The 27,570-nt window shown below is 25.5% G+C and overlaps 1 protein-coding gene across 10 annotated transcripts in view; it reads right to left on the bottom strand.

Moving 5' to 3' along the window:
• Window positions 1–27,570, bottom strand: part of LOC129619114 (disintegrin and metalloproteinase domain-containing protein 11) — a 417,704-nt gene that overhangs the window by 185,115 nt on the left and 205,019 nt on the right. For all 10 annotated transcript variants that reach the window (XR_008697842.1, XM_055534202.1, XM_055534200.1 and 7 more), the window contains exons 7-8: window positions 19,741–19,910; window positions 1,991–2,160 (exon numbers count right to left, since the gene is read on the bottom strand). Coding sequence is in view for 9 of the 10 variants with exons in the window: in XM_055534202.1 (XP_055390177.1) it covers window positions 1,991–2,160; window positions 19,741–19,910 (340 nt within the window). In the remaining variant the exon portion in view is untranslated. The remainder of the gene's footprint in view (window positions 1–1,990; window positions 2,161–19,740; window positions 19,911–27,570) is intronic.

Below are 27,570 nucleotides of genomic sequence, written 5' to 3' on the forward strand. Positions count from 1 at the left end.
TTGTAGTGATTTTAAATTTAATTTATCGTTTTTTTAACTCTTTTTTAATTTAATTGAGAAAAATTAATTAATTGGATCTATTTATTAATTATTTTTTCTATAATAATATTTCTGACATTTCGTGTTTTATACCTATTTTAATTTAAAATGTTTTGATTAAAGTTTAAGGCAATATTCATATACAAAATTCCGAGAGACTATTTTTGAATCTTATTTGATTCACAAATTTCATACATACATATTTATCTTTGTTTAGAAAATAGTTCTTTTAAAGCACTTATTTTTCTCAAATAATAACATTAATTACGCAATACGTGAATGCAAGTTTCTGTGAAGATAATGAGCAGACTTTGAACAAATTTTACATAGTGCTTGTCCTTCCATCATATTTCTCTTTATATTAAATTTCGTCGTATTCAGCCATTTCCCTTTTATAAATCGTTGTCAGGAAATTGTTGGGGATATTTAAAATTAAGAAATATTTTATTTCTTGTTCCTTTCCGTATTTTCACTTAGTTTTCTTTATCAAATTAAATACATATTATTAACGTAAAATAACGAAATTGAATAAAAAAAAAATAAAAAAAAATAAAAAAAAGAAAAAAGAAAAAATTATGTTAAAATCCTTGAGTGTTTTGAACAAAAAAAAAGGAGTAAAAAGCTGAGAAAAATCCTTAAAGTAATTTAGTAACATCCGGGAAGCAACAAGGGATCTAAACGGAAGCAAGTATTGAATGATTTTAAGTCCCAATGTCCTCTTTTAACGATTTGTGTATTGAATCTTTTATTTGTCTCCTGTACCATGAAACAATGTTATATTTATATACACAACTATGAATGTTTATGTATATACGTATGCATATTAAGAACGTAGAAGTTTTTTTTATCTTTTCCGGCAAGTGCATTATTAGTTGTGTAAAAAAAAGCTAGTAGCCCGCTAAGTGAAAATTTGAAGAAGTAAGACGCTAAATAACTTGAAAGAAGAATAAACAGCATAGAATTAAAATTTAAATATATTTTAGACCCCAGCGAAACTTAAGTAACGCTATATCTAAATCGCTGTCATCCTTTTGGAAGAACATTGCCAAAGTAGAACGTACGTATATTTTACTTTTTACAATTGCTCTTCTTTGTTCTTGTAAATTTTTGTTTCTTTTGCTTAAATTTTGGTAATGTAGCCAATTTGAAAAAGTATAGCTTCAAGTTGATTTGTTTTTACTCGGACTGTAAGAAAATTTCTTAAAAACGGTCATTTTCTTTAAGTATTTATCACTTCTATGAAGGTTTAACTCATTTGCTTTTTAATTGACTTCTCAAATTTGTATTTCACTGTATATTATATTATTTATAGAAAATATAAATAATAAAATATTGTTAAAAAGAATTAAATTTATCAAATATTTATAGTAAACGGATGAAGTCAATTATAAAAAAAATGAAAAAGGAAAAATATCGACCTTGGGAAATTTTAAGTCTTTGGGATTAAAAGTATTTATTTTGAAGAAAAAACAACCCTTGCTTTACTTTTATAAAAAAGGAATTGTAGATGAAATTTGTAAAAAATTAATGTTTGTGAAAGCCGAGCAGTTAAGAAGTTAAGTAAAGGTTTTGTGGTAAAACACTGGATTGGTATGTACACCCATTAAATATGTACGCAATATATTGTACTTTTCAAGTACATTTATTTTAAAGAAATCGCAACAGAAAATTAATTCCAAACAAAAGTAATTAAATTTTTTATTTGCTTAATTTTATATCTTACTTTTACATATTACTCGTATATAATATGTATAGTAGTATGTAAAGTATACGAATCTTGAATAGTCTATTAAAATCATTAGGTCATGTAGATGTATATAAGTTCATATGTACTAAATTGTTTTTATAATTCACTTAGTATGATAGCAAAATGTTTCTTGTACAAGAATCTACATTATAAGAAAAATAAATGTGGGAAAAAGTGTATGTATGTATAAATAAACGAACTTACTTCCATCGTCATGGCCCATTCCAATATTATGACCTATCATATGAGCCATCGTCCCAGCTAAAAGATGAGGTTCATATACATTGATATCGACGCTGATACCAACTGCTTTAGGAGTGCATACTGTTTCAGGCACAGCCATACCAGCTTCACCTCCGACGAATGTTTCACCTCTGCAAATTAAAAAATAAAAAATTTACTAAAATTTAATTTTTATTGAAACGGAAATAAGGAAATTTTGATTTTCAAGTCTGTGGTGTTTTTAAACGGACTTTTACCCTAAGTTAAGAAAAAAATAATTGACGAAAATTTATAACCAAACCAAAAGCTGTCAATTGCCTCGAAGTGCTTATTTTAGAAAATAAAATTTTTGGTGTTTTGCAATTTTTCATAAACGGTTTTCAATACTTACAACCTACACAGCAAAACATACTTTTTTTTAATAGTTTTTGTAATCTTTAATTTTTATCTAGTTTCCACTTTTAAAATAACTTGAGTAATATTTTTTATGCAATATTAATTAAATTAAGCAGAATTTAGAGAATTTTCGCTCTCTCTTGACGTGTATTTGTATTGTTGTGGTCTTGAATAAATTAAGCCTCTTATTTCATTTCTCTAAACTTATAAGAGCGTTAAAGCCGTTTTAGTTTTCAAACTGTAAATGAGTTTTAATGATTTTTAACATATATTCTTTCTTCAACTCTTACACAGGGGGGAACCCTAATGACCCCCCCATTATTATAACTTCACTGTTCAATTTTATATTTAATTTTAAACAATTTCGAAATTTAATATTGTGCCATTCGGAAATTATATTTTCAGTATTTAACAATTTGGTACTTAACTAGGGTGCTTTTAGCTTTCTATTTTGCTTTTTTGTGCATTGAGATTTGATTTAATTTTACCTGCAAGTGTATGTCTCAGTTTGAAAGTAAAATTTTCCTTGATAGTGTTATCCATTAAAAATCTGCTATAAACTACTTTGGGATATTTTTATAACTAATTGTATATTCTAGAAATTTAATATTAATCTCAATTTTTTTGTAATCTTAGACTTTTCACCCTTATTATGCACTGAGAGTTTCGGAGGCAAATATATATAAATTGAAATGTCATAACCAATGAACCTGTGAAATTTATTTATAAAACTCAGGATTTGTATTCTAAAAATTCATTAGTCATAGTGAATTTCAAAAAGTTCTATAACTTTACTAAAATTTTTTAAAAAATTCGTGTCTAAAATCGTTAATGACCTAGATTATTTATTGAAAATCGAAACAAACACACATAAACAAAAGAACAATTAAATTTGAAAATATTGTGAGTTTTCCTTGGTAAACGGTCGCTGACAGTAAGTTATAAAATTATATTTTTGTATTTGAATTTGTTATAGTATAATATGCTAAAACACTGAATGGACTCAATTTTACCCCAGAAAAAGTTAAAAGCATGTCTTCCGTGAAACCGACTGAGTTGAATGATTGTAATAAACAATGATATTATAAAAATTTGATACAAATTGAACAAGTGGATAATACATTAATACGAACTCGCATTAAATAGGAATAATTTAGCTTTTAAATGCAATGAATTTCACCGAATTTCTGTTTGTGAAGAGCTATAAGCTCCACAATTTTTACCTTTTAAAATTTTGTTAAATTTCAAATGTTATCAAAATTAATCTATAAATTTTATATAAGTAGTTTAGATTTGTATTTAATGTCTTAAATAGATTTTCCAATTTGTAAAAATTTTATGAAAATGATTTCTTTCCCACCATTTATTTATATTTATATATATATATATATATATATATATGCTCCAGTTTTGTTCATGGTTTTTATTCCTGTCATACTAGTTTTGAAATATTTTTCCTTTAGTGTTTCTGATTAAAACATAAATTAATAACTTTCAAAGGGAGTAATGATTCGCGCTTCGAATTTATACTCATATCAGAAATATGCTTATATAACATGGAATTAAGACATATTTACTGGTATCATCTATGTATATTTACTATATCTAGAAATATAATAAATAATCAACTACAAAAAATATTACAGAAAATTCAAGCATTTCACAAAAAACAATTTTTTATTATTACTTTTTGAAATGCAAAATGTATAAATTGTGTAAAGGTGCCTACCTATATACATTACAATGTACATATGTATTGTATTAATTTAAAATTGAATTCAATATTACAAATTTTTTTTTTTCATACTTAAAGGGAGAAAAATTTGAGTAAATTGCCATAAGCATTCAATCAAAATTTTTGCAAAGGGGTTTTAATATTTCGATTTATACAAAATTTAAATTGTTGGAAAATTTTTTCCCATCTATTTATTCGTTTTTTTTGCAAATAAATTTATGCTTGAAAGCTAAAAATTTGAGAGAAAAAAATGTGGGATTGTAATAAAAGTATAAATATATGTGTATAAGTACCTATAGGTTTATGTATAGCTCACCTTAATAAAAAAATATAGCTGAGATTGGCGAAAATCATAGTAAAATGAAAATTCATGAAAGTATATACAAGAAACAAAATTTGTGTAGGAAAACAGAATTTGTAAATGGAAAGGTTTGCAATTGAAAAATATGCTGAAAGGAAAAAATAACGGGTATAATATTTGCCTTTCATTTTTACACTCTTGTACATATCTCATAGGTACTTATATTGCATATGCATGTGTGTGTCTAGTATATGTATAATATAACATAATGTAGATATTATTATAGGTTTGTATTAACTTTGTTCTCATATTATAAATGTTAATGTATGTATAGTTCTTTATATGCAATCATCTTATAGTTCATTTTTTGTATAACTGTATATGTGTAACTTTATACAAAAGATTTGGCCTATAGGTAGTAATAATAATAATAATAAAATCAAATTGGAAAATTATCCTTTGGAGTGAAAAAATTGAACATCTTAGCGAAAAAATGGTTTTTTTTTCTTCAATGAATTTTATTATCACTTATACAATTTCCCTTGCCTTTTATATATCATATCCCCTATAAAAATTTTTTTTATACATTAATGTAAATTGTCACCAGCGTAAATTTTTGGGTGGGGTTTAAAAAAATATTTCAGCATAAAATAATTTAAGCAGTTGCGATTTGTAAAAAATGTTTTAAAGATGAGTAAAACATTTCTTATTTGCAATTTGCATTCTTTAATTTTAATAAACTTAAATGGAAAAAAAGGAAAGAGTTTTGCATAATTCTGTACATACAATTCACACGTCTTAAGTGTCAAATCTTAGTTAGTAAATTAATATAAGAAATAAATTGCAATTAAGATATTTCCTTTCACAGAAATTTTATTCTGAAGATATTTGTTATTGTTACGAGTACAATACATTAAGAGCCTTACTATTCGGTTGATGCTTATTATTATAGGAAGCAGCTTTGACCTTGACTAAAGAAGAATTTAAGTTTCATATTGAAAGAGGGTGTTATTTGAGAGTACGTTTTTATTTTTAAAATTTTTTTAAAATAATATGTGATAGGATTTTTTTTAAATAAATAAAAACTTCAAAATACCGAAACCAATTGAAAAATGAAGGTATTATAAATTTTCCAAATATTATAAATATGGGGTACATGCAAAAGCAACTCTAAACAATGAATTAGCTGATGAACTTGTCAGCGAGCTCCCATGGCTTAAACTGAAACTCTATACTTAGTGTCAAAATTACACTTTTCTAGTTATGTTAATAAAAACTTGCTAGTGTTCCTAAAATTTAAAACAAGTGTGTAAAGGGCGTTTTTCAATTAAAAATTGATTATACACCAAAAGAAAGGAACAAATAAATTGGTAAGACATTATAATAGCTAAATACTGACTAATCGGTCTAAATACTCACCCATTTTGTAGGCTTTGACCTTGAACAAAATTCTAAACTAAATAATAAAGCTGTAGATTAAAGATTAAAGTACGGCTTTAAGAAAAAATCGCGGATAAATTAGGTTACTAATGGTCCACGGACAGTGGACCTATACTTATGTTGTTTAAAATTTAAACATTCCTGAAGAAAGGAAGTTTTAATATTTTTCGTTTGACAACTTGTGTTTCTTTACATGCTTTTTGTCATTTTTCATGATTAAAAAAATTATATACCAAATAACTTTTGAAAATTTCATTATTAATCAAATTGAAAAATTTTTTGAATTGTTTGTCCATACTTTTCCAAAGTAGTCCCGGTTCCGCCAATTGTTATTTGGTAATAGTTATTTGCTACTAATTCCCCTAATGATTCTTTTTTGTTGTGGCATTGATTTCAAAAGAATTGCCATTTGACAAACAAATTTTTGTACTAGACCCCACACGATTGCAAACATTCTTTTGCTGGTAAAAGCGATTTTCAAATCTTAAACTAAAAAATTCATAAGTTAGTCAAATTTCTTGTTCTTGAATAAATTAATATCAATTTTTTTTTTCATTATTTTCCTTTACTAAAATTTTTATTTTTTTGATTATTGCTTTTTTTTTCATAACTATAAAATAAACGTTTACATTTTCCTTTTTGTTTTCTTATTCTCTTGTTCAGCTTTTTCATTTTTACTTAAATGCATCCGATATTCGGAATTCTGTCTAACATATTGACTTATACCATCATCGATGAACATGGAATAAATTGACGTTGAATTCCAATATATCATCGGTGGGTAAATCTAAAATGCTTTGTAAAGTTCGTAGACTGTGCTAAAACTAAACATGTTAATATAAAAAAGAAATCAAAATTCTGTAACTTTTCCTAATTGGCCTTATTTACATTCAATTTTTAGCCTTTTGCATCAAGTTTTGCGTAATCCTTACTAAATTTTACATCAATTTCGAACATTTGATGGATTCGTATTTTGATATAATTTTTTGGCTTATTAAACTTAAAAACATTAATTGAAAAAAAAGCAATAAGCGTGAGCAGCTTTGAGCACAAAAGGCAAGTAGTGTGAGTGTGAGCAGGTAAACAGTTAATGAACAGATTATTGAGAATTTTGATTAAGTTAAATAATAAGGCATTGGTGCAGTTACGTGTTTCGTATTCTTCGTACGAAAAATTTTTTTAATTATATGCAATTTTATAAAATGAAGCGTAAGAAACATGTGTTATGAATGACTTCTTCCAAGTATTGAGTAATAATTTACAAATTTTTTTACATATACGTAATACTGTTTTACTGAGTAGTGCAATGTCATTTAATGCACATCAATTGGCGAAAGTAAGAAAAAATTTCAAATTTAATCAAAAAATTTATTATGAATGGTATGAAATACTCTTCTATCAAATTATGGGTTACGCTATTGTGTTTTAAAAATTGTATATGTAATGTGGTAATTTTGTTTTGGAAGAGAAAGGGGATTAAAATTTAGTGGGGGTTTATATAATATTGTAAAAGCTTCATAAGGATATGAAATAAAGTTCGATTGTTATTTGTAATTTAATATTATTTTAGCAATTCAATTTTGAAAATTGGGCAAAATCTTAATTGTTATCTAAAACAATAGAAAATTTTCAATATCCCTTTAATCTTTTTCTTATAATTTTTCTTTTCTTTCTTTTTTATATTATATGTACATATTTTAAAAAGTCCTCGAACACATTGTTGTCCTTTACCATAATCAAAAGATTTTGATATATTTAATTCGGTTAATATGGAGAAGGTGAGTTGGAGAAAAAATAAAATTTCATTTTGTTCAAATAAAATTAAATTAGAAAATTGTGATTTTTATGTCTTTAAAATTGACTTGAAGTCAATTTTGCTCAGAAAGATGATGTTAAAATAGAGAATTTAAAATTTTTTTTTCCAACAGTTTATTCGTAATAACCGGTGCTGAAATGAAATATAATTTTTTTAGTTTGTAAAAAGCCGTTTTCAAGGCAATATTCGTTCCGGATAATTTTTCTTTAAATCAGTTAAAGTGCAACTATCAATTTCAAATGTAAATTTTAAGTATACTTTTGAGGATAAAAAACTTAAAAAACTTTTTGGACTTTTTACAAATGGTGTTTAACTAAAAAATCAATTGAAATAGTTTAATTAAATTAGGTAAACATCATTGAACATACATGTATACATTATGAACATATTATATTACAGTCAAAACAGGTGAATGCAGTTAGGCGCATTTATTTGGTTTATTCTGCTTAATTGCAGACAAGATGTTGAAAAAAAGTCTAGTTGAGGTTAGTTGTATAAATTTGCAATTAGGTTTAATCAAGATTCAGTTTACGTTTGTCTAATCAGATCTTATATATTATAGCCTTTATTCTGTGTATCAAAATGAAAATATTTCAGATTATTATGAAAAAAACAGAAAAAGAATTACGACTGCAGTTCTAATTTAGCATGGCGTACATGATCTTGTTAATTATGCTACACGAATCATACAATTGATATAATGCATATATAAATGTGAAATCTACCCTTGCTTAGAAAGAAATTCAATTGAATAATTTCGAAATGTTATCTTTCTTAGACCAGCAAGCTGAAATTTCATATGTGTAAATAGCTCTTAACTAGAAACTTATATCCTCAGAAAAAAATTTTTTTCTTACCTATCTCCTCTTCCTCTAAAAGTTATAATACACAAAAACCCTGTAAATTAGATTTCCGAAACTACAAGCTTCTCCGAATTTCAATAAATGCAGAAACGGTAAATGTCATGCCATAAAAAAATGTAATTCTTTTTCTTAAGTTATGCAAATTATTAAGGTCTTAAGAGGTAAACTCATAAATTCGAGCATTATGTTACCACTACTTTCAATTTATTTTTGACTCATACTAACGGTGTCTTTAAACGATGGTGGTATATGAATGAAAGTAATTTTAATAATGTAGCAGATTGTTTTCAAAAACAGTATTTTCACTTGATAAAGGGTAAAGCACTACTTTACAAACCATTGGTTTGACCGAAATTAAAATTGATGGTTGCTACCAAGTGGTTTATTTGCAATGAAGAGTTTGTTTAAAAAAAAAAATGTCTCGTAAAAACATAATTATCTAAATTTTCGAACGAAATTTGCAAAATTTATAATAAGAATTATTTTAAAAGCGTTAAAGTATTTTTTATTACGTGTTATTTTTAAGATTAAAAAATTAAGTAAACAAATAATTATGTAAATGGTTATTGATTTAATTTTCGTTCTTATAGTGAAGGCGACATGCTCCGACATTTTTTCCAAAATAAATTATGAATTCAGATTTTGTAACTCTTTGATTACATTTATGGTTTTATTTTTGTCTTTTGGTTACAGTTTTCAATTTCCCCACTTTATTTTCTATTTTTCCAATTAGACTTGTGGATTTTAAATTTTCACCCTTCAAAAAAATTTTATTAAATTTTGCATACTTAATACTTTTCCATACTTTTGGAAAACGGAGACTTTCAATACCAAAACTATACTAATTTTTATTTTGAAAGTTGTACGAATTTGTAATGCTATAACAATTTTCATTTTAGTCACTTTCCAAATTAGGACTCTAATAATTTTAATTTAATTTTCTGTTTTTTTACAAATATTAAAACCATTTTAAAATAAAAGCTGACCTTCAAAAACAAAGCGACTAGATGTTGCTTAAATTTTGTACGTTTTTGGAAAGAACTAGCTATTTAACACGAAAAAATACTTATCTCTTGAGAATTATATTATAAGAATATAAAATACTCACTCGCTTTTTTCTCACCCGGTAAGTAAGGAGGGAGCTTGGCTGTTATTCTCTTTTTTTTGGTAAATAAGAATTGAAATGCAGAACAGGATTCAAAATATCAGACAACTAAATAAGACTTTTCTTTACTATATTCATTTTCATATTCTTGATAGCAATTTACATTTTCTTAAATAAAAAAACAAAAAAGGAAAAAATAATATTATAACCGCTACAATAAATAAATAAAAAACAAAAGATTCTAAAAAAAAGCAATAATCGGACCTTCATCAATATTTGAAATATCCAATTTCATTTATGCCGATTCCCTTTCTCAAAGCATAAGATAATGATTATGTACATTTTTTTCTGTTTTATTGTAATGAACTTCTTAAAAGGATATATAAGAATATATGAATATATATATATATATATACATATATACATATATATATGTACATACATATATATATATATATTTATAAATGTATCTTCTCTCAATATTGAATAGAATAATCTTCAAATAATTTTTTTGCTATAATATTAGATAACAAAATGGAAACTAAGAAAAAATTATTATTTTTAATAAACCGCCTTTCAATAAGAGTTTTTTAGACCAATCAATAAATAAAACGAAGAAGGAAAGGAGATTTTTATAGTAAAAGCTTTTTTTTGAATAAATATTATATTTTATTGGGATTATGAAATTTCAAATATTTTAACTATTTTGGATAAAGTGTGCCATCGATATCTTTTTAGCCTTCTTTAGCGACGCAATTCTTCCGAATGAATGTTTTTTACAGAATGTTTATTTAAAAATTTTAATCAGTCATTTAAGAAAATTATTCAGACTGAAACCTTGTGAAACAAATTATGTCTTTGGGGTTCTACCAAAAAATATTCCTTAAGATGAATTATAAACTAAGAATAAAAATACAATTTTCTGCCTGGATGCCAGTGTTATATTAGTTTGGCAAATTGAGCAACATAATTTTAATTATTGAATAAGTGAAATATACATTCTGGTGTTCGATTCAAACATTAGTAAGTGAGTAATTTTAATAGATACATGTAATTTTATTATGACAATGAGAATTTCTTGTTAAATTTGCACAGAACCGTTTTAATAACTTTAAAACAAAAATTTATTCTATAAGAAAAGCTTTTAACTTTAGCTGTAAGAGTCAAAAATTTTTCTGTAATCAAAAAATTGTGTTTAACTTAGGAAAATACTTTAAACAATTTTTTTATAGCCAATTTGATAATTTAAAAAATTCGATCTTTAAGATTTTCCGAATTATTTGGCTTTTGATACATTTAAAAATAATTGACTCATGCAATAAAGCTCAAAAGATTATTAGATCTCGAATATCTTAAAAGCACGTTTTTCTTGAATAATCTATTATTTCGAAGCAATTCGGAAACATATTAAATTGCATTTCGATGCGATAATAATCTAAAATAATTTAACTCAACACTAAGTCACAGTATATATTAAAAAGCTAGCGACCAAAATCTAAATTGTTGGTGTACCTAGCCATTTAAAATTTAATAAAAGCTTATTATGAGAAATGGTAGTTCAAGGTAGCACCATATTTACAACGAGCTTATCTTGCTTTATTGTATGTGTGTCCTTATTGTTATAATTGTATATTCATCTATGTACATAAAAATATATATATTTTTTAAATTTTTGTTGGTATATTTGGGATATTTAAAGTAATTTATCAATAAAATCGGTTTGAAACGAAAATTTGTAAAATGGCACATTTAATTTTTTCTTTTTTTTTTAATAATATTCTTTTAATTTGCTGTATTTATATGAGAGGTGAAATTAAATTGCCAATATTGTTTTAATGTGAGCATTGTTGCTTATTTCAGTTACACATATATATATACATACATATATGAGTAAGAATGTCTATTAGCGAGAACGTTTTATGCATAGCTTCATGAAAAAAAGTGATAAAATTGAAACTGATTTTATTTAGCTAATTGTTAACTAAAAAAGTATTTCCACCTTAAACCTCTTTGTATAATATAATTTGTTGTTCGCAATCTTAATTAGCATACGTTATGAACGACTATATTTAAATTCTCTTAAAATTTATACAAATTTGAAAATCCTATTTTAAATAGGGTAGAACATATGTTAGATATAGGATTGAACATGGCTTGAAAGAATTTCTCAAAGTTACGAATATTAGTTTCACCTCCCATAATCCATAACTGGAAACATGGGTAGAAGCTTTAACAAACGCATATTCTTTTTTACATTTCTATAAAACTTTTTGTAGGGTAATTAGTTTACATCTCTTTGCTTATATTATGTTAAGTGTACAGATTCTTATGTGGACAGAATAAGATTGATAAGTATATTATTTTTCCAAAAATTTTCGAATTTTCTAAATGTGAAAAACTAGAAAAGAAAAGTAATCAAATAATGAAAGTATAAGATTTTTACTTAACCATGAAAAGCACTTAAATTAAATCAGTAGCAATAGATTGAATTGAGCTGAAATCGGTTAATATAAATTTAATGGAATATTTAAAAAATATTAAAACAAAAAAAATGTTAATACTTTATTATATTTGGGAAGAATTTTGATGCCCCCAAGCAGAAAAATTTTGATGCCTTTTATTTGAATTTTAAGGGACACAAAAATAAAATTTTCTTTTTTAATTTTTTTATATCATAAGCAGTTTGGATATACTTTTAATAATTCAACGATTTTTATAACCTTATTTTCTTACCTCATTAGGAAATTTTTTGATCATAGAAAGTATGAAAATGTTAAATGTAAATGTGTATATGTGTACATGATTTGTGGCCAAACATATTTAAATCAAGCACAAAGAAAGTGCTTTAAGATATTTAGTGCGAAATAGAAGAATATAAATTAGATTTAAGTTAATATTGAATAAATCCTCATAGCATTTTTAAAATGCAAAATTTTAATTAAAACAATTATGGATTTAGAGAGTATTTATAATATAAATAATGTGAGTGCTATTCATATAATAACATTTTTGAATTGTATTAGGCTTATATTAAAATAAAAGTTTTACAATAACAATAAATTAACAATATATTAATTTAACAAATAACAATATATTTATTACAATAAGCTGACTAATGGTACATAGTTATTGAACTGGTCCTGAAGACTCTCGGGTTCAAAACCCAGTCAGGTCACTATAAAAATGATATATTGTATATATAGCTTTATACACATTATATTATATATATTATACATTAAGTAATTTCCATATTTCAATAACATCCAATGTTGAAAATAGCAGCAAAAATAAATACGTAAATATCAATAACCTTTAAATATTTAATATAAAACTACGATAGGCTCGTCACCTACCTAGTAAACTCAATAACGTAAGAAACTGGTATTCATGGTTATCTACAATATCGTTCACCAGCCCTATGCTGGTGTTTTTAATATGCAGATCCGTCTACAAGTTTTGTTTACATAATATATTAATTCGCAAATTTTTTGAAATGAGCTTCGAGCAATAATTGTAGAGCAATAATTCTACAAAAATATATTTTTCTTCAGAGCTTCAGACCACAACCTAAGTCATCTATTACAATATCCTATATTCAAAATGAAAAATTATGTGCTTATTAAATCTTTCTGACAACAATTGATTGCGAAATACGGAAAATAACTTAAACTCAAACCCAAGTATTCGTCAAAAAATTGAATGTCATTTAAATTAAGTCATGGTATGTAATTGATCAAAAAATATCGCTGAAAAACCTACATATTAATAACATAAAGTGCATGAATAAATCATTAAGTTCTTAAATGGTGTTTTTTTGTGCCCATTATGAAAAAATAAAAATTAAAAACTTCTTAAATATTCAAAATTGTAGTTCGTAATTGGAAACATCGTTTGCAAATAAGTCCCAAAAAAATATTTCCCGGTAAAATCGTAACAAATATTTATAATTGTTGTTATCAGTATGAGTACAATGCATATGCATGAATCCACCTTATGTTTTGTGTTTTTATTCAATAACACTTTTGAATATAGTTTCTTGGAAAATAGTTCCCTGAAAATAAACATTCGTGCTTTGTTTTATGCTTAAATTCCGAATCTCGGATATGCAGATTGCCTTGTGAACAAAGTTATGTAATTTAGATAAAGGGTTAAAAGAAATCATAACATGATCAATAAATTTATTTCGTATAAATGGTGTTTTTGAAAAGTTTTTCTTATAGAATAACCATATTTAATTTTTTACTGACCGAAATGTGTACAATGTGATAGGTCATGTAATGGTACCAAGGATGTCGAGTTTTCGGAGTTTTATGAGCCAATATGGCTATGGCACGGATTGATCCACTTTTGGGGTATATAAGACCTCGGAAACTGGACCTTTTGGCGATTCACTTTTACATTTTTGCGTATATAAAAAGAAATAATTAACCAATTTCTTTGAAATTTAATACTTGAATTCGGAGTGTTAAAACAATGAAACTATAAAATTTTAGAAAAGGTCAAGACTCGGAAACTGAACTGGGGTTTCCGTAGATATGGTAAAAAATGTAAAACTGTAATATTTTATATTTGAGTTCCGTTGCTACCTAAATTAACCGGTGAACCTTTCAGGGAATTCGGGTGGGACAAAGCGAAATTTTACTAAACGCAAAATTTACACTTTTCTAGGTATGTTAACTAAAAGCTTAATACTGTCCTCAAAATTGTCATAATTTTCTCTAACATTTTCACTAAACTAGAAATTACACATTGCGGTCGGTTATGTGTTAACCACATCAGATTTTTTTTCAATACGTTTAATCAACAAATTGATATCAAAATGTAAAATTTATTTTTTATACAACTCAAACCAACAAGCTAATTAAAATAATTTGAATCGAAAACTAAACTCTTTATTGCAAAAAGATGTAGATTTATCTTTTAAATCTTATCTTTATTTTATCATATACACCATCCTTTTGTGGAGATAAGGGAAGTTGTTTGAGTATTATTACTACAAATGTTCTAATTGATTAACCCTTTTATTTGAATTGGAAAATATTTCTTTTCTTAAAATTAAGCGGTGTGGAAATTAATGTGCTTTTTTCAAGAAAATAAAAAAAACGAAGAATAAAAAATTTTTAAGATTTTCGTATGTTGATATTTTATGGGTATAGCTACGTACTTGTACTGTATATTTTTATTATACTAAGAAAATTTATATTTATAGTTATTTGGCGCAACTTTAGGATCGTAGTTTTCTTTTTAATAAAATTTAATTTCAAAAGTATCATAACTTTATAGAACTTAAATTGGAGTTAATTCGAGTTATATAATATCTCGAATAATAAAAGAGTTTGTTTGTTATAATAGGATTGAATTCTAATATTTTTTGGGAAGCATTTGATTGATGAAATCATAAAATATTTAGGTAAGTATTTCAATTATTATCATTTTTAATCAAATTATAAACACTTAAATTTAAATTACATAAATAGTATGACAAATATATGTTTGGACACAACAACAACATTATATACCGATCGACTTTTGATTATTTTTCAAGATGCTGTCAATTTTGAAAAATTTAGAATACCTACGTTTATATTTTTTAAGTTGCATATTTACCTTATTAAAAGTATTTAATGTTATTAGTGTTATTACTATATTGTATTTTGTTTAAAATTTCTATGTCTAGACAAGATTTAAGAGAAATATGAACTTTTGTCAATATTGGGTTGGAGTATAAATATGTAGATTGTGTATATTCCAACATTAAATAATTTTGTATCAATATATTTTTAAGTAAATGAAGTAAATATAAAATATATATATATATATTTATGAAGTAATATGCATAAAAAATACCCATTAAAGATAAAGAATGAAAATTTAATAAGTTAAAGCATTAAACATTTCCATATCATTAAGTATAAATTAACAAGTTGAAGAAACGTTGATTCATATACCATGAATTCGTTCTTTATACCGCAAATTTATACGATTTAGTGTGATTTATTCGAATTATTATTTTTTATAAATCTTATAAGGCGCCTTACAAAATTGAAAATTTTAAAATAAAATTATATATACAATAAGTTTAAATGAAACTTTTTAGGATATTGTAAATTATTGTTTTGTGGATTTATTAAATTAAATATTAATGAAGTGAAAATGGAAAAAAGTAATGACTTTCTAATTTTCGAATATTTATCTATTGTACACATTAAATTTTATGGTTATTTAAATGAACCTTAAAAAAATTTTGATAAAAATTTTTGGGTTCTTGTTCTATATGAAAAAATGTATTTCATATTTTTTATTTTCAGGATATTTGGACTTAAAGTTAGGTTAATATTTTAAGATGTGAATGTTTTTATATTTTGTAAAAATATTATTTGATAATTTCAATTAATCACGATTTTAAAAGAAAGAAGAACATTCGAATCAGTCCGATGGTTTGTTTGAACAATTGCTTTTAAATACTTGTTTTATAGAGCAATCTTCCACTTAAATTATTTTTTTATTTATATTGTATAAGAAAATAGTGTTCAAATTCGATAGAAAATCAAAAGTTTCGAAAAAATTAGAAATTGAAAATTGGAATTCGGTAATTTTGAGTATTGATAACCTGGGAGAGGAGAGAGGTGACAAAAAGTGTACATTCAATTGACATTAAATAAAAATTTTTGAAATGTTAGGCTCTTACAATTCGCAGTCTTAGAGAAAAACAATGTACAAAATTTTAAAAAACTACAATAATTTTTCATTGTAATGACACCGAATGATTTTTCACAATAGAAGAATTAATTGGTATTCTTTTCAGTGTCTCCAAAAATCACAATTTTTTGCAGTTTAAATAAAATAAGAAGAAAATATCTAGCAGAGATCTATTTGTGAATATAATTTTATTATTCCATAATATTAGTTTTTCGAGAACATTTAACTAAGAATGTAATGGTGAAGTTAATACCGACTTTTTTAATTCTGTTAGAAATTTGTAGCTAAAAAATATATTTAACGTTAGAGAAGTCTACAGAATGTGTAGCGTTATTTGATTGTTACTTTGAAAATTAAAACAAAATTTGGATATAAAATAATATATGTTCACATGATTGTGATTTAAAGCGTTTCCTTCAAGTTTTATTTGGTTCGTCCGTCTGTCTGCCTTTTTGTCAGTTTACAAAAAGCCGAAAGCCGAAATTTTATACACAACTTGGTCTTTACTACTCCCTTTAGAAGTTATAGCTTCTAAAAGTCCAAAAAATGCAATTTTTTGACCATTTATTGTAACGAAACCAGAAATATTTTTTAAATGCTGTGAATGTAAAGTATTGGTGAGCTATATCTACCTATAAATTAATCGTTATCTAAAATCTGTTTCTTTTCAATTTTTAGAACCGCTTTTCTTATGAAATTTTAACACCCTTTAACACTAAATAGTTCATTTCGTTAGAAGAAAATTTTTTTCTACATCCACTCCGTCTCGTCTCAAGCCATCTCTTGGAATTTTTAAACTTTTCTAAACTTCTATAAATGCAGAACACTAACGGAAAATATCATGCTATTAAAAAATATAAATATTTTAACACCAATAACACTAATCTTAACACCAATTTATGTTAATATTTCTTTCACTTTTTTACTCATCCCGCATGTAGACAATAGTTTTATAAACAATTATACCAAGTAAATTGAACACGCTTAATATCACATAGAAAAAAATGTCCAACAATTTGTGATTTTAAGCGAGTTGTGAACTAAATCGATGCAAGGATAAATTCACATTATGTGAAATTAAGCGAGGTTATAAAATATTTTCATGTATGTAGTTACTTCGAAAATAGATATTTTAAACAGATAAAAAAACTGAAAACAATTAAAATTACAAATCGTAATTGACAGCTATTTCAACGGGTGCACTCTAAAATAAATGCATTCATATTTAAAAGTTTTGTAAAATAAAGTTGGGTCAAACCAATGGTTTGTATTGTAGCCCTTTTCCCTTGAACAAGTGAAAATACTGCTTATAAAAACAACCTATGTGTACCTACCACACTATTAAAATTATTTTCATTCACATAAGAAACTTTTTTTAGGATTGCATATTTTTAGGATGAATGATTTATGCAGTCTTTGAAATAAAGAAACATAATTTTCGATTTTAAGGATATCATGGAATTTACCGGTAATTTTTTACTTCGAAAATAAAAGGCGCCAAAAATTCAAATTTTTCAAATTTCAAGAGGCGATAACTTGAGAGGAGTTGGAGATGGAAAAAAATTCTTCTAACAAAATAAACAATTTGTTAGTATCTAAAACCTGCTAAAATTTTAGGCTCGCACAACCTGGGGTCTAGGAGAAAACATCAAATATTTGGAAAAAACGTACTTTAGATAACAATAAATTTTAACGGTAATTTTGTTTTTTTTTAAGTTTAACTATAGTGTGCTGCAATAGGAGAAGCAAGTCGATGCTTTTCAGCGTTTTCCGAATTAGAAAAATGCTTATGGTTTCATTGCAATAAATAGTTGAAAGATGGTATTTTTAGGATTTTTTTCAGATAAAAATTTTCTTCTATATGGAAATAAATTTCTAGTAAAGATCTATCTGAATTTTAACTTTCTTTCTTCATGGGTGTAGAAGTTTTTTAAGCAGACATACGGACGAACGGACAGAAGGACAGAGTGAAACTAATAAGCACTTTTTTTAAAATTTTTTTTGGAAAAGTGCTAAAAAGTTGCCGGCAGATGTCGTTTACAAAAAGATTGACACTTTTGCTTAAAAAAACAAGTAAAAACGTTTCAGTCGGTATAAACCGATTGAATTATACTTTGTACCTTTCATTGTTGTATAGCAATTATTCGAATCCCTGTGAAACCATTCTATAGAAACTTCACGGATATGTCTGACCTATAATTGGACGCACGACTGCCAAGTTTCATGAATCGCACTTTATTATTTTTTCAAATATATAAAATTTGCTTTTCAAGTTGTCGAGTTGTATTCCAGCAACGCAAACCTTCGCAGCTATCCAATTAAAATCCATATATATAATGTAATAAGAAACGTGTGTACTAAATTTCATGTCTATACCTTTATTAGTTTTTGAAATATTTTACATAAACTCTTTGAGTTGTATGGTAGGTATCCGAACACGTTGTCCGAATTAATCCAATTACAATAGGATTTGTCCTCGGCGCAAAAGAAACGACTTGTGAAAGTTTGGTATCGATTGCATTATTCGTTTTTGAGTTATCGTGCAATCGAACGGACGGACGGGCACGGCTAAATTAACGCAGAATTTCACGCTAACCAAGAATATATATACGTATATACATATGTCCATACCGCATATGACTCCCTCAAGTGGTTACAAACTCCGTACCAAAGTTAATATCCTTCATGAAGGTGCAAACTTTTTTTTTGTCAAATTTTAATTTGGTGCAAACAAATTATATGACATTAGACATTTTGTTGTCGAGAATTACTTGGTTTTAAGTGTTTCTGCTGAGCAAGTTCGAATATGTGTAATAAGTATATGGAGATTTTTCTTATTAAATATTTTGTGAAGCGCGTTGTCATATAAAACAGGGTTGACATTAAGTAGCCGTATATGAAATTAATTTAAACAAAGTTGTAGAATGCTTTTACAAGCAGTATTTTCACTTTTTGAAGCCAGAAGTGCTTACTTGCAAACCATTAGCTTGACCCAACTTTATTTTATAATATGTTTGATTTTCTGATTGCTTTATATATTATTTTTATAGTTTCGGTAAAAATAGTGTGTTAATAATTGTAAAGGTCTTTTATAAGAGCAAATAAAAATCAAATGTTTTAACAGAATTTTCGAAAATTCAAGTTACCTGTACCATTTAAGATAAAAATATAATATTAGATGGGTACGAGTATTTACACAATTTTTCTTTTGGTTTGAGCAAACTGAGAAGAATAAATTTGAGTACGGAATTAATTTTTTTAGAAATTTTATATGGATATTCAATAAAAATGAATTTTACATTTAATTTAATTGAATTCAAAAAGTTACAAAAATATTTTTAATAAACAATAGATATTAAAGATAACGCAATACTTACGTTAATAACTGTGTTGTATCCTTATCTATCTTAAATAAATGTCTTGATGTATATTCATTAAAATTTGAAATTGCTTTACTAATATCTTTACTACCATCGATTTGTGCCTGATTTTTACCCCATGTTTCAATATACACAACTGAAACACGGGTATTCAACGTTCGAAAATACTGTAAAAGAAAAAAAAATTAATAAAATATATATACATTTTTCGAAATTAGTATAACATTATTGCACGTTATTATTAATTTTTAGTATAAAATATGTACTTTAAGGATTTTACTTTAACAACATTAACGCAGACAATGTTTAAATATTTACAGCAGGCTTATTTAAAAGTTACTTTGGTTACCTTAGACTTTTAGCGTATAAAATGAGATAGTAATTCATTTTAATTAGATAAACTAATTTTATATTGCGAACGCATATGACAGAATTTAATTAAGACGCATATGACAGGTACGCCCATTTTGCTATATAGGAGGTTGAGGTTAATATTGACATATTTAAAATTTTCAAGGTAAAGCATTTTTCCAAAAAAATGGAAATATAATAAACTGTTTTAGAGGAATATTATAGATTGCCTCGTATCTATATCTAATTATACAAAATTTGTATTTATATCTAATAAAAATTTATTAGCCCTGGTAAAAACTTTTTTGGCAAACATCAACTTTTGGGGTAAAGCAGGTCTCAAGAAAGAAATCTTTACTGTTGTGTACAATACGCTCACTTTGTCATCTGTTCTAGTATTAGTAAAAGAAACAAAATCTCATAAAGCATAGTCGAATTATTAACAAAGAAATAAAAATATTTTTTTAAGACAGGTCGAATTTTGAATTAAGTTAAGTTAATTAATATATAACTTGGTGTGTAGGTATTCAAATTAATAAATCATTCCTTAAACTCTTCCAATATATAATTGTTAAAAATCAGTTTCTTATTTTTAAAAGAGCATTCAAATTCTCAATTTCGTATTTAAAGAACTTTCTTATCAAAACTTATTAAAACTATGAAGACTAAGTAATAATTATAAAGATTTGTTATAGGAAACTGTACATTCGGCTGAATTGTGATTAACATATAGAAACATACAAAGTTGGAAAATAACGCTATGCTTTTGCAAATACATGCATAACATACATTAGATATTATTACATACAATTATGTATACTTTCTTAACATAAAATATAAAATATACATCACATGGTGATGTATAATAGATGGTGTAACTATTTAAAATTTAAAATATGATTTGCTTTAAGAAGTACCCTAGAATGTATCTACCAAGTGGCCGGAAATATTATTGCATGCTCATAAGTATGAGTTTATGAAATAAATATTTTCAGCCAACTTAAATTCATTATACATTTTAATAACATCATTATATGTATATAAAACCTCAAATACAATTAAAGGGAAAACTTACAGAAAAATAAAATGTGTAGGTATACTGCACTGAAACGCAATGTTATTAAAAACAAAACCGGAAGTTATTATACACGTTTCGTATATACATTTTTTTAAATAGAATTTTATATTTTTAACCCACATTTTATTTGTAATAACGAGCATTTTTTTATTTTAAAATAATATGGTAAGCATATAACATGAAGAAAAAATTATTTCTTATATTTGTATTAAAACGTTCATCATAGCTTCTCGTTAGTCTATATGTACATATATATATGTACATCATATACTTATGTATTTGCTGCTGCAGTCTACATCCCTTAATATTAAAACGTTAAGATTCTAAATTGCATTTTATATTTTTTCGTTTTATTTTAAAAATTTTGTGAATTTGTTTTTATAATTTTCATTTTTTTTCCTGCCATTTATAAAGATTTTAACATTTTTGGAAAACGGAAAAAATCCTATACGTATATATGTGGATATACATAGATATATTATTGTGAATGTTCATGTGTATGTGAAATTTTTTCCTGATATTTTTTTCCAAATTATTGCAAAACAATTTAGCATATTTTTAGTTCTAGTGGTTTAAGGGTACTAAGCAATAAAGTTCGTTCTGATAAGAAGAGTTGAGTAATAAATGAAAAGAAAAAAATAAATAGAAAAAAATATTAACATAAAACCACATACAAAGCATATCGTTTTATTTATTTTAAAAAATTAAACTGAATTAGTGAAAAGGTTCTGTGTACTTTGAAACAAAAAAAAATTTAATTAAAAAAACATAAATCATAACTTTTATAATATTGCAAATGTTGAAAATGTAGCGAAAAATTTAAACTTTTGTTTTGTTAAAGTTTCGAAAAATTTTTAAAACTTATAAAATTTTTAAAGTTTTTTTTTTTGAGGTTTACTCGTATTTGTTTTAATCATAACTTTTAGTTGTGAAAAAAATAAAAAAAAAAGATTTGAAATTAAATTTACGCAATTTTTTAAACAAAATAATTTTTTACCATTTCTGGAAACCATCTAAGTAGTTCTGATAAAGTAATTTTTTAGTTGAGGAGCTATTCAGAGTTTAATTCTAGATCTAAAGTAAATTATTTAATATTTTCTTAAAGGAAACACATAAAAGGTTATTATAATAAAATTAAGTAATTGATTTCGAAAGTAAATGATGGAACAAAAAATTTTAGAAATTCAAAATCTGTGTTAAATAGCGAACATTCTTTCTATAAAAGTTCAAATCATTCTGTAGTAGTTGAGAATAATTTGTGTAATTGGAACATAGTTTTGTATGGAAATCTTTTTGAGAAAAACACGTCCTCCTACTCCTATTAACTAACATAAGTTGGAGTAATTGAGAATGTTATAACCTCAGTTAAGATTATTATATACTTTTAAGGAGCATTCAAATCACTGCTTCTGTTAAAGAAGAGTATCTGAAAAAAAAGAATGGTTTCAAAACTAGAGCTTTTCCCTTGAACCAGTGAAAGTAGAATTTTAAAAACAAAAATTTCTTTTTAGTTTATTGTGACTGATTTACTAAAACTATATTATTAGATAATAATTCAGACATTGATTTGTGATTAGAACTAAAATCGGAAGAAATAATAATATTGTAAAGAGGGAATTCAATGGTTAATCAGGTTGATGTAAAACATTTATTGTTAATTTTTTATAAAAAATAGTGTTGCAGAAAATTAGAAAAACATAATATTTCAGAAAAGTAAGGAGATGACAAATTTTAGTTTTGCTAATTAACTTGGAAGAGGCGAGATCCGAAAAATATGTTATGGCGATATGCAGTAAAATGTGATTTGTTAATTTGGTACAAGAAATGAGTTTTCGCGGACTTGAAAAAATGTTTGTGGTATCTTTACAATACTAGAGAAATTACTTTTGCATAAAGCCTTATTTATATAAAATTTCAGTTTTCTCTTAGACTAAAGAAGTATTGTTAACAGAAACATGGACGGACGAATGAACTTGAAACTAAACTATGTTTGTCAATAATGGAAACAACTTAAATTAATGTGGAATAGTTATATTATTGTACTTCCCAAAAACATTTGATTTAAACGTAAGAATTTTAATTCAAATATTAATACCAATAAATTTCTAAAAACAAAATTAAAACAACTTTTTGTTGAAGAGCTATAATATTATTTCTAGTCCTGTTATATGTATTATTGTTGTAATGCTATGCCAATTTTGGCCAGTTTTATTTTAACAATGAAAAATGAATAAACGTTTACAAAGATTACAAAGAAAGAATGAAGTTAAACATTAAAGTATTTGTATGTATAAATAGATGTAAGTAGGGGAAAAGACAAATACTCAAATTATTTGTACTATAGTTAATAATCTTGTGTTTTGTTAATTTTTCATTTAACAAATTAAGACTGAAAGTCCAATGTTATTTTTTACTTTCCACAAAAATGAAAAATTTTACAAAATTTAAGATGGTGAAATATTAAAGTACATTTTTGTCGTATAAATAAATTATTTTAAATAAAGTTTGCATGTTTGAATACTGTTTTATACCTAATGCATTATGTATATGCACGTATACTCTTCAACATTTAACCATCAAGAAATATATTTCTGGTAAGATGTTTTTTCTAAATATATATACATATTGTTATATATGTATATATAATACTAAAATTCTTTAAGATTCATGGAAATTGAGAATTCTTGTATTCCATACTCAACTTTGAAATTGTAATATTAAAACCCTGTAATGCAAAATAATATAACACAAGTTGAAGATAAAGATATTGTATGTTATATAAATATACAAATTTCTATTTTTATACACATACATATTGCATATCTTTTCGCATTAATTATAAAAATTCACTATTATAGCTGTGCACCATCAGGATGTTTATTTAGTATAAAATTTTCGTTTTTTTTTTCTTTCTTAAGGTAAATTCATTATATAGTAGCAGTAGTAGCAGCATCAGTTCGTGTACTATATTTGAACAATTATTGCAGCAACATCCAATTTCAGGTAAAGAAAACGCATTTAGAGAATATTATGAAAAAGAAAAAAAAACAAAAAATTGTGGAAAATGCAGAAGATTAATATTTTTCCTAGCTTAATGTGACGTATTTATATAGAAAATCCAAAGTAAACTAAAAAGTAAGAAATTAAAAGAAGAGAAAATATTTCAGTAACTAAGTATACAGAAAAAAGCGGAACAAATTAAATTAATTGTAATTTCTTGTGAAGCTAAAAGCAGCTTGAACATAAATATAATATATATTATATATATATACGTATGTAAACTTATTCCAAAGTTTATATTATGCTTTGGTGTCGAAAAAATATATGTAATATTTTTTTAGTTTAATTTTAAATATGACATTACTGTTATACTATTTTAAGATTTAATTATGGAAAATATAATCTTAGGTAGATAACTAAATATTTGTCATTTAATTTTTGCTAGATATTTTTATGCTTAAAAATAATGGTTGATGTAATTGACGGATAGAAGAAAATCCATATTTAAGAAAATAAAACAATTATAAATCAAAATGCTGCCTAATAATTGAAAGAAGAAAGGAAATCCATCATGTAAATGAGGGCCATATAATATGTCCATTAAGCAAAACTTAACATTCTACACTTAAAATTTTGGTATCGTGGGCTGGTCCACGATATTGTAGATAACTATGAACCATTTTTTTACGTTCTTGTGTTTACTAGGTAGGTGACGAGCCTACCGTAGTTTTATATTAAATATTTAAGGTTGTTTATTGGTATGAACTATTTTATTTTGCTGGCATTTTTAACATTGGATATTATTGAAATAACGCAATTAGTTAATATTAATTTTTAAATTTTTTTGACTGGGATTTTGAACCCAAGACCCTTCCGTTAGAGGCCCAGTGCAATAACCATTGCGCCATTGCTCGGGCACGTAGTATTTGTTTATACAAAAAAAAGCAACTATGAAAGACATGATCTAATTCCCCGAGATATATGTACCTAAACCGTAAATGAATTGCTGTCAGGTATTTAAGTTTTTTGAGTTTTAAGCAGTACCGTGTTCATTAAAAAATACTTTTTTTAAAAAAAGTATAACAATTTGAAAAAAAAGAACGGGTGATCATTTAAAATTTAAAGACACTTGAAATATAAGTAAATATTCCTAATATTAATTGATTGAATCACTTAATTTTAAAAATCAAACATTGTCTCTGACTGTGTCTCTAGGAATAGTGTAAGGGTGGCAAAAATTTTTTACTACTTACTCAATAATTTTCAATTACAATTAAATTAATTTCCATTTTAATTGGATTTTTTTAACTTTGTGCTAAAATAATATGCACTTATTTAGAAAACCTCGAAAAAAGTTTTTTGTTTTGGTAGAAACTTTTATAAATTTTTTTATGTTCATAGTTTTAAATGCAATCACGAACGCATATACAACACACAAGTAGGCAACAATGTTGGAAAACAGTGGTAAATTGCATTTTTTAGCACACACATGCATCCAAACAAGAAGAGAAAAAGTCAATCTTTAACGTACTTTTGAATATAATGTTCATACACAAACATTGTACTTAAGTTGCCATTTACTTTCCTTGTTTTTCCGATATGAAGGAGGAACAAAATTTTATTTTTGCTTGCATTTCTGTTTTTATTAATAAAATTATATGAAATCCTTTTGTTTAATAAAAATGACGTTTTCTTTCAAGGCAAAAACTGCTGCGTATTACAAACTTTTAACAAAATATTATAAACAATTCGACTGTAACAAACTTTAAAATTACTCGTAGCGGAAAAAAGAACGCGTAATTACTGGAAAAACAAAATTCAAAATGAAAACTTAGATACTTTAAAAATTTTGTATGACAGAGAAAGCAAGAAAGCAAGAAATAACAAATATAAGCAAGAAAGAGAAAAAATAATTTCATTTTAAATAGAAAATTGTAATTTTTAAAGTTGTTGAGATTGAATTCTATTTAAACTTCTTCTATTTTATTTTCGTATACATAGAATATAGCAATGTACCGCCAGTGATAATGTGCCAAAGCTTTTCTTTAGGTTCAAGGGTATTTGTAGTCTGTAGTTGTGCGTTTTTTCTGCCTCAGGGGTCGATCTCAAAATGGGAACTCATTCAAAAGGCACACATTTTTTGAAAATCATCTAAACAAAACCAAGTTCTGCCATAAAATTGTACGCAGTACATATTGATAACTTCAGATCACTCACGAACTATCTTAAATCCTGATTGACATGATACCGGCATATCTCTATCTTGTTGAATTCAATCATTTTATGATCTTCTTTATTTTATGGGTTTTCAAAAGTGAAAATTCTTGTATGTACAATATGCAAATGCATGTTTGAATAAGGTTTTAATAAAATAACTCTGAATAGTAAAAAAAAGTATCGGGCTCATGGAAAGAAGAATTGCCTGGTATCAAGGGATTCTTTGATATTTAGAGATTCATATTGCGCACGAACTTTTCCATTTTTTTTTTAATTGATTTCCCATTGATTAAATTTCTTTTCAACATTCGAGCATTGCGAGCATTGAACGGGAGTATTTGACCCTTGCAATAATCCAATAGAGTTTTGGTACATATATATAAGTAAGTATGCTTACTTATAACCAGAACAGAAAGAAAAGCTGGATAAAGTAGTACGAAATCTTTGATTTATTCAAATTTTAACTTGAAACCAAAAAATATGATTTTTTTTTTAATATTGGAACGTGTAATAACAATTATCGAATCAACTTTAGGAGCAAATAAGTAAAATAATAAAATATACAGTTAAGTAATTGCAACAAAATTTAGTTTTTCTAGGCTAATGGGTTTCAACCTTTTCTCGCCGGTGGTTCCCCAAAACAAACAATTTGCTTGCAACGCCCCCCACTTGAAGCAAGATGCTTTTTAGCTCAAATTTTTGCAAAATTTTGCAAAAAATGTGCATCATAAAAAATGTTTTTACGAATCTATTTTATGAAGTTTTATATAGTGAGAATTTTTCTGATGTAAATAAGCCAATGTTCTTAAATCTGCTTCCATAATAAAGAATAAAATTTTTGAAAGCTTTGACAGTTGTTAGCAAATACCTGCCTGCGTTCTCTGTAGAACTTATATGTTAAATTTCAATGGTTTTCTGGCATCCCTGCTATAAAGTAGTTTTGCTGTGCTTATTTGCTACAAGATTGTTTCAGAAACATTTGATTCAAAATCGAAAGATCTCGGAGCACATACTTTGATAAACGGAATTTTGGAATGCTTTTTAATAAGTTTTTTTGCTTTAATAAATAAAATGTTTTTCTATTTGATAAAAGTAAAAAAAAATCCTAATAGTTTTATAGATTAGTCAAAGATTTACGTAACCCAGAAATAATCTATACCCATTACAAATGTTTATAAAAT

This window comes from Condylostylus longicornis, unplaced genomic scaffold (genome assembly GCF_029603195.1).
Source record: "Condylostylus longicornis isolate FDR11 unplaced genomic scaffold, ASM2960319v2 ptg000010l, whole genome shotgun sequence".
Taxonomy (NCBI): domain Eukaryota; kingdom Metazoa; phylum Arthropoda; class Insecta; order Diptera; family Dolichopodidae; genus Condylostylus; species Condylostylus longicornis.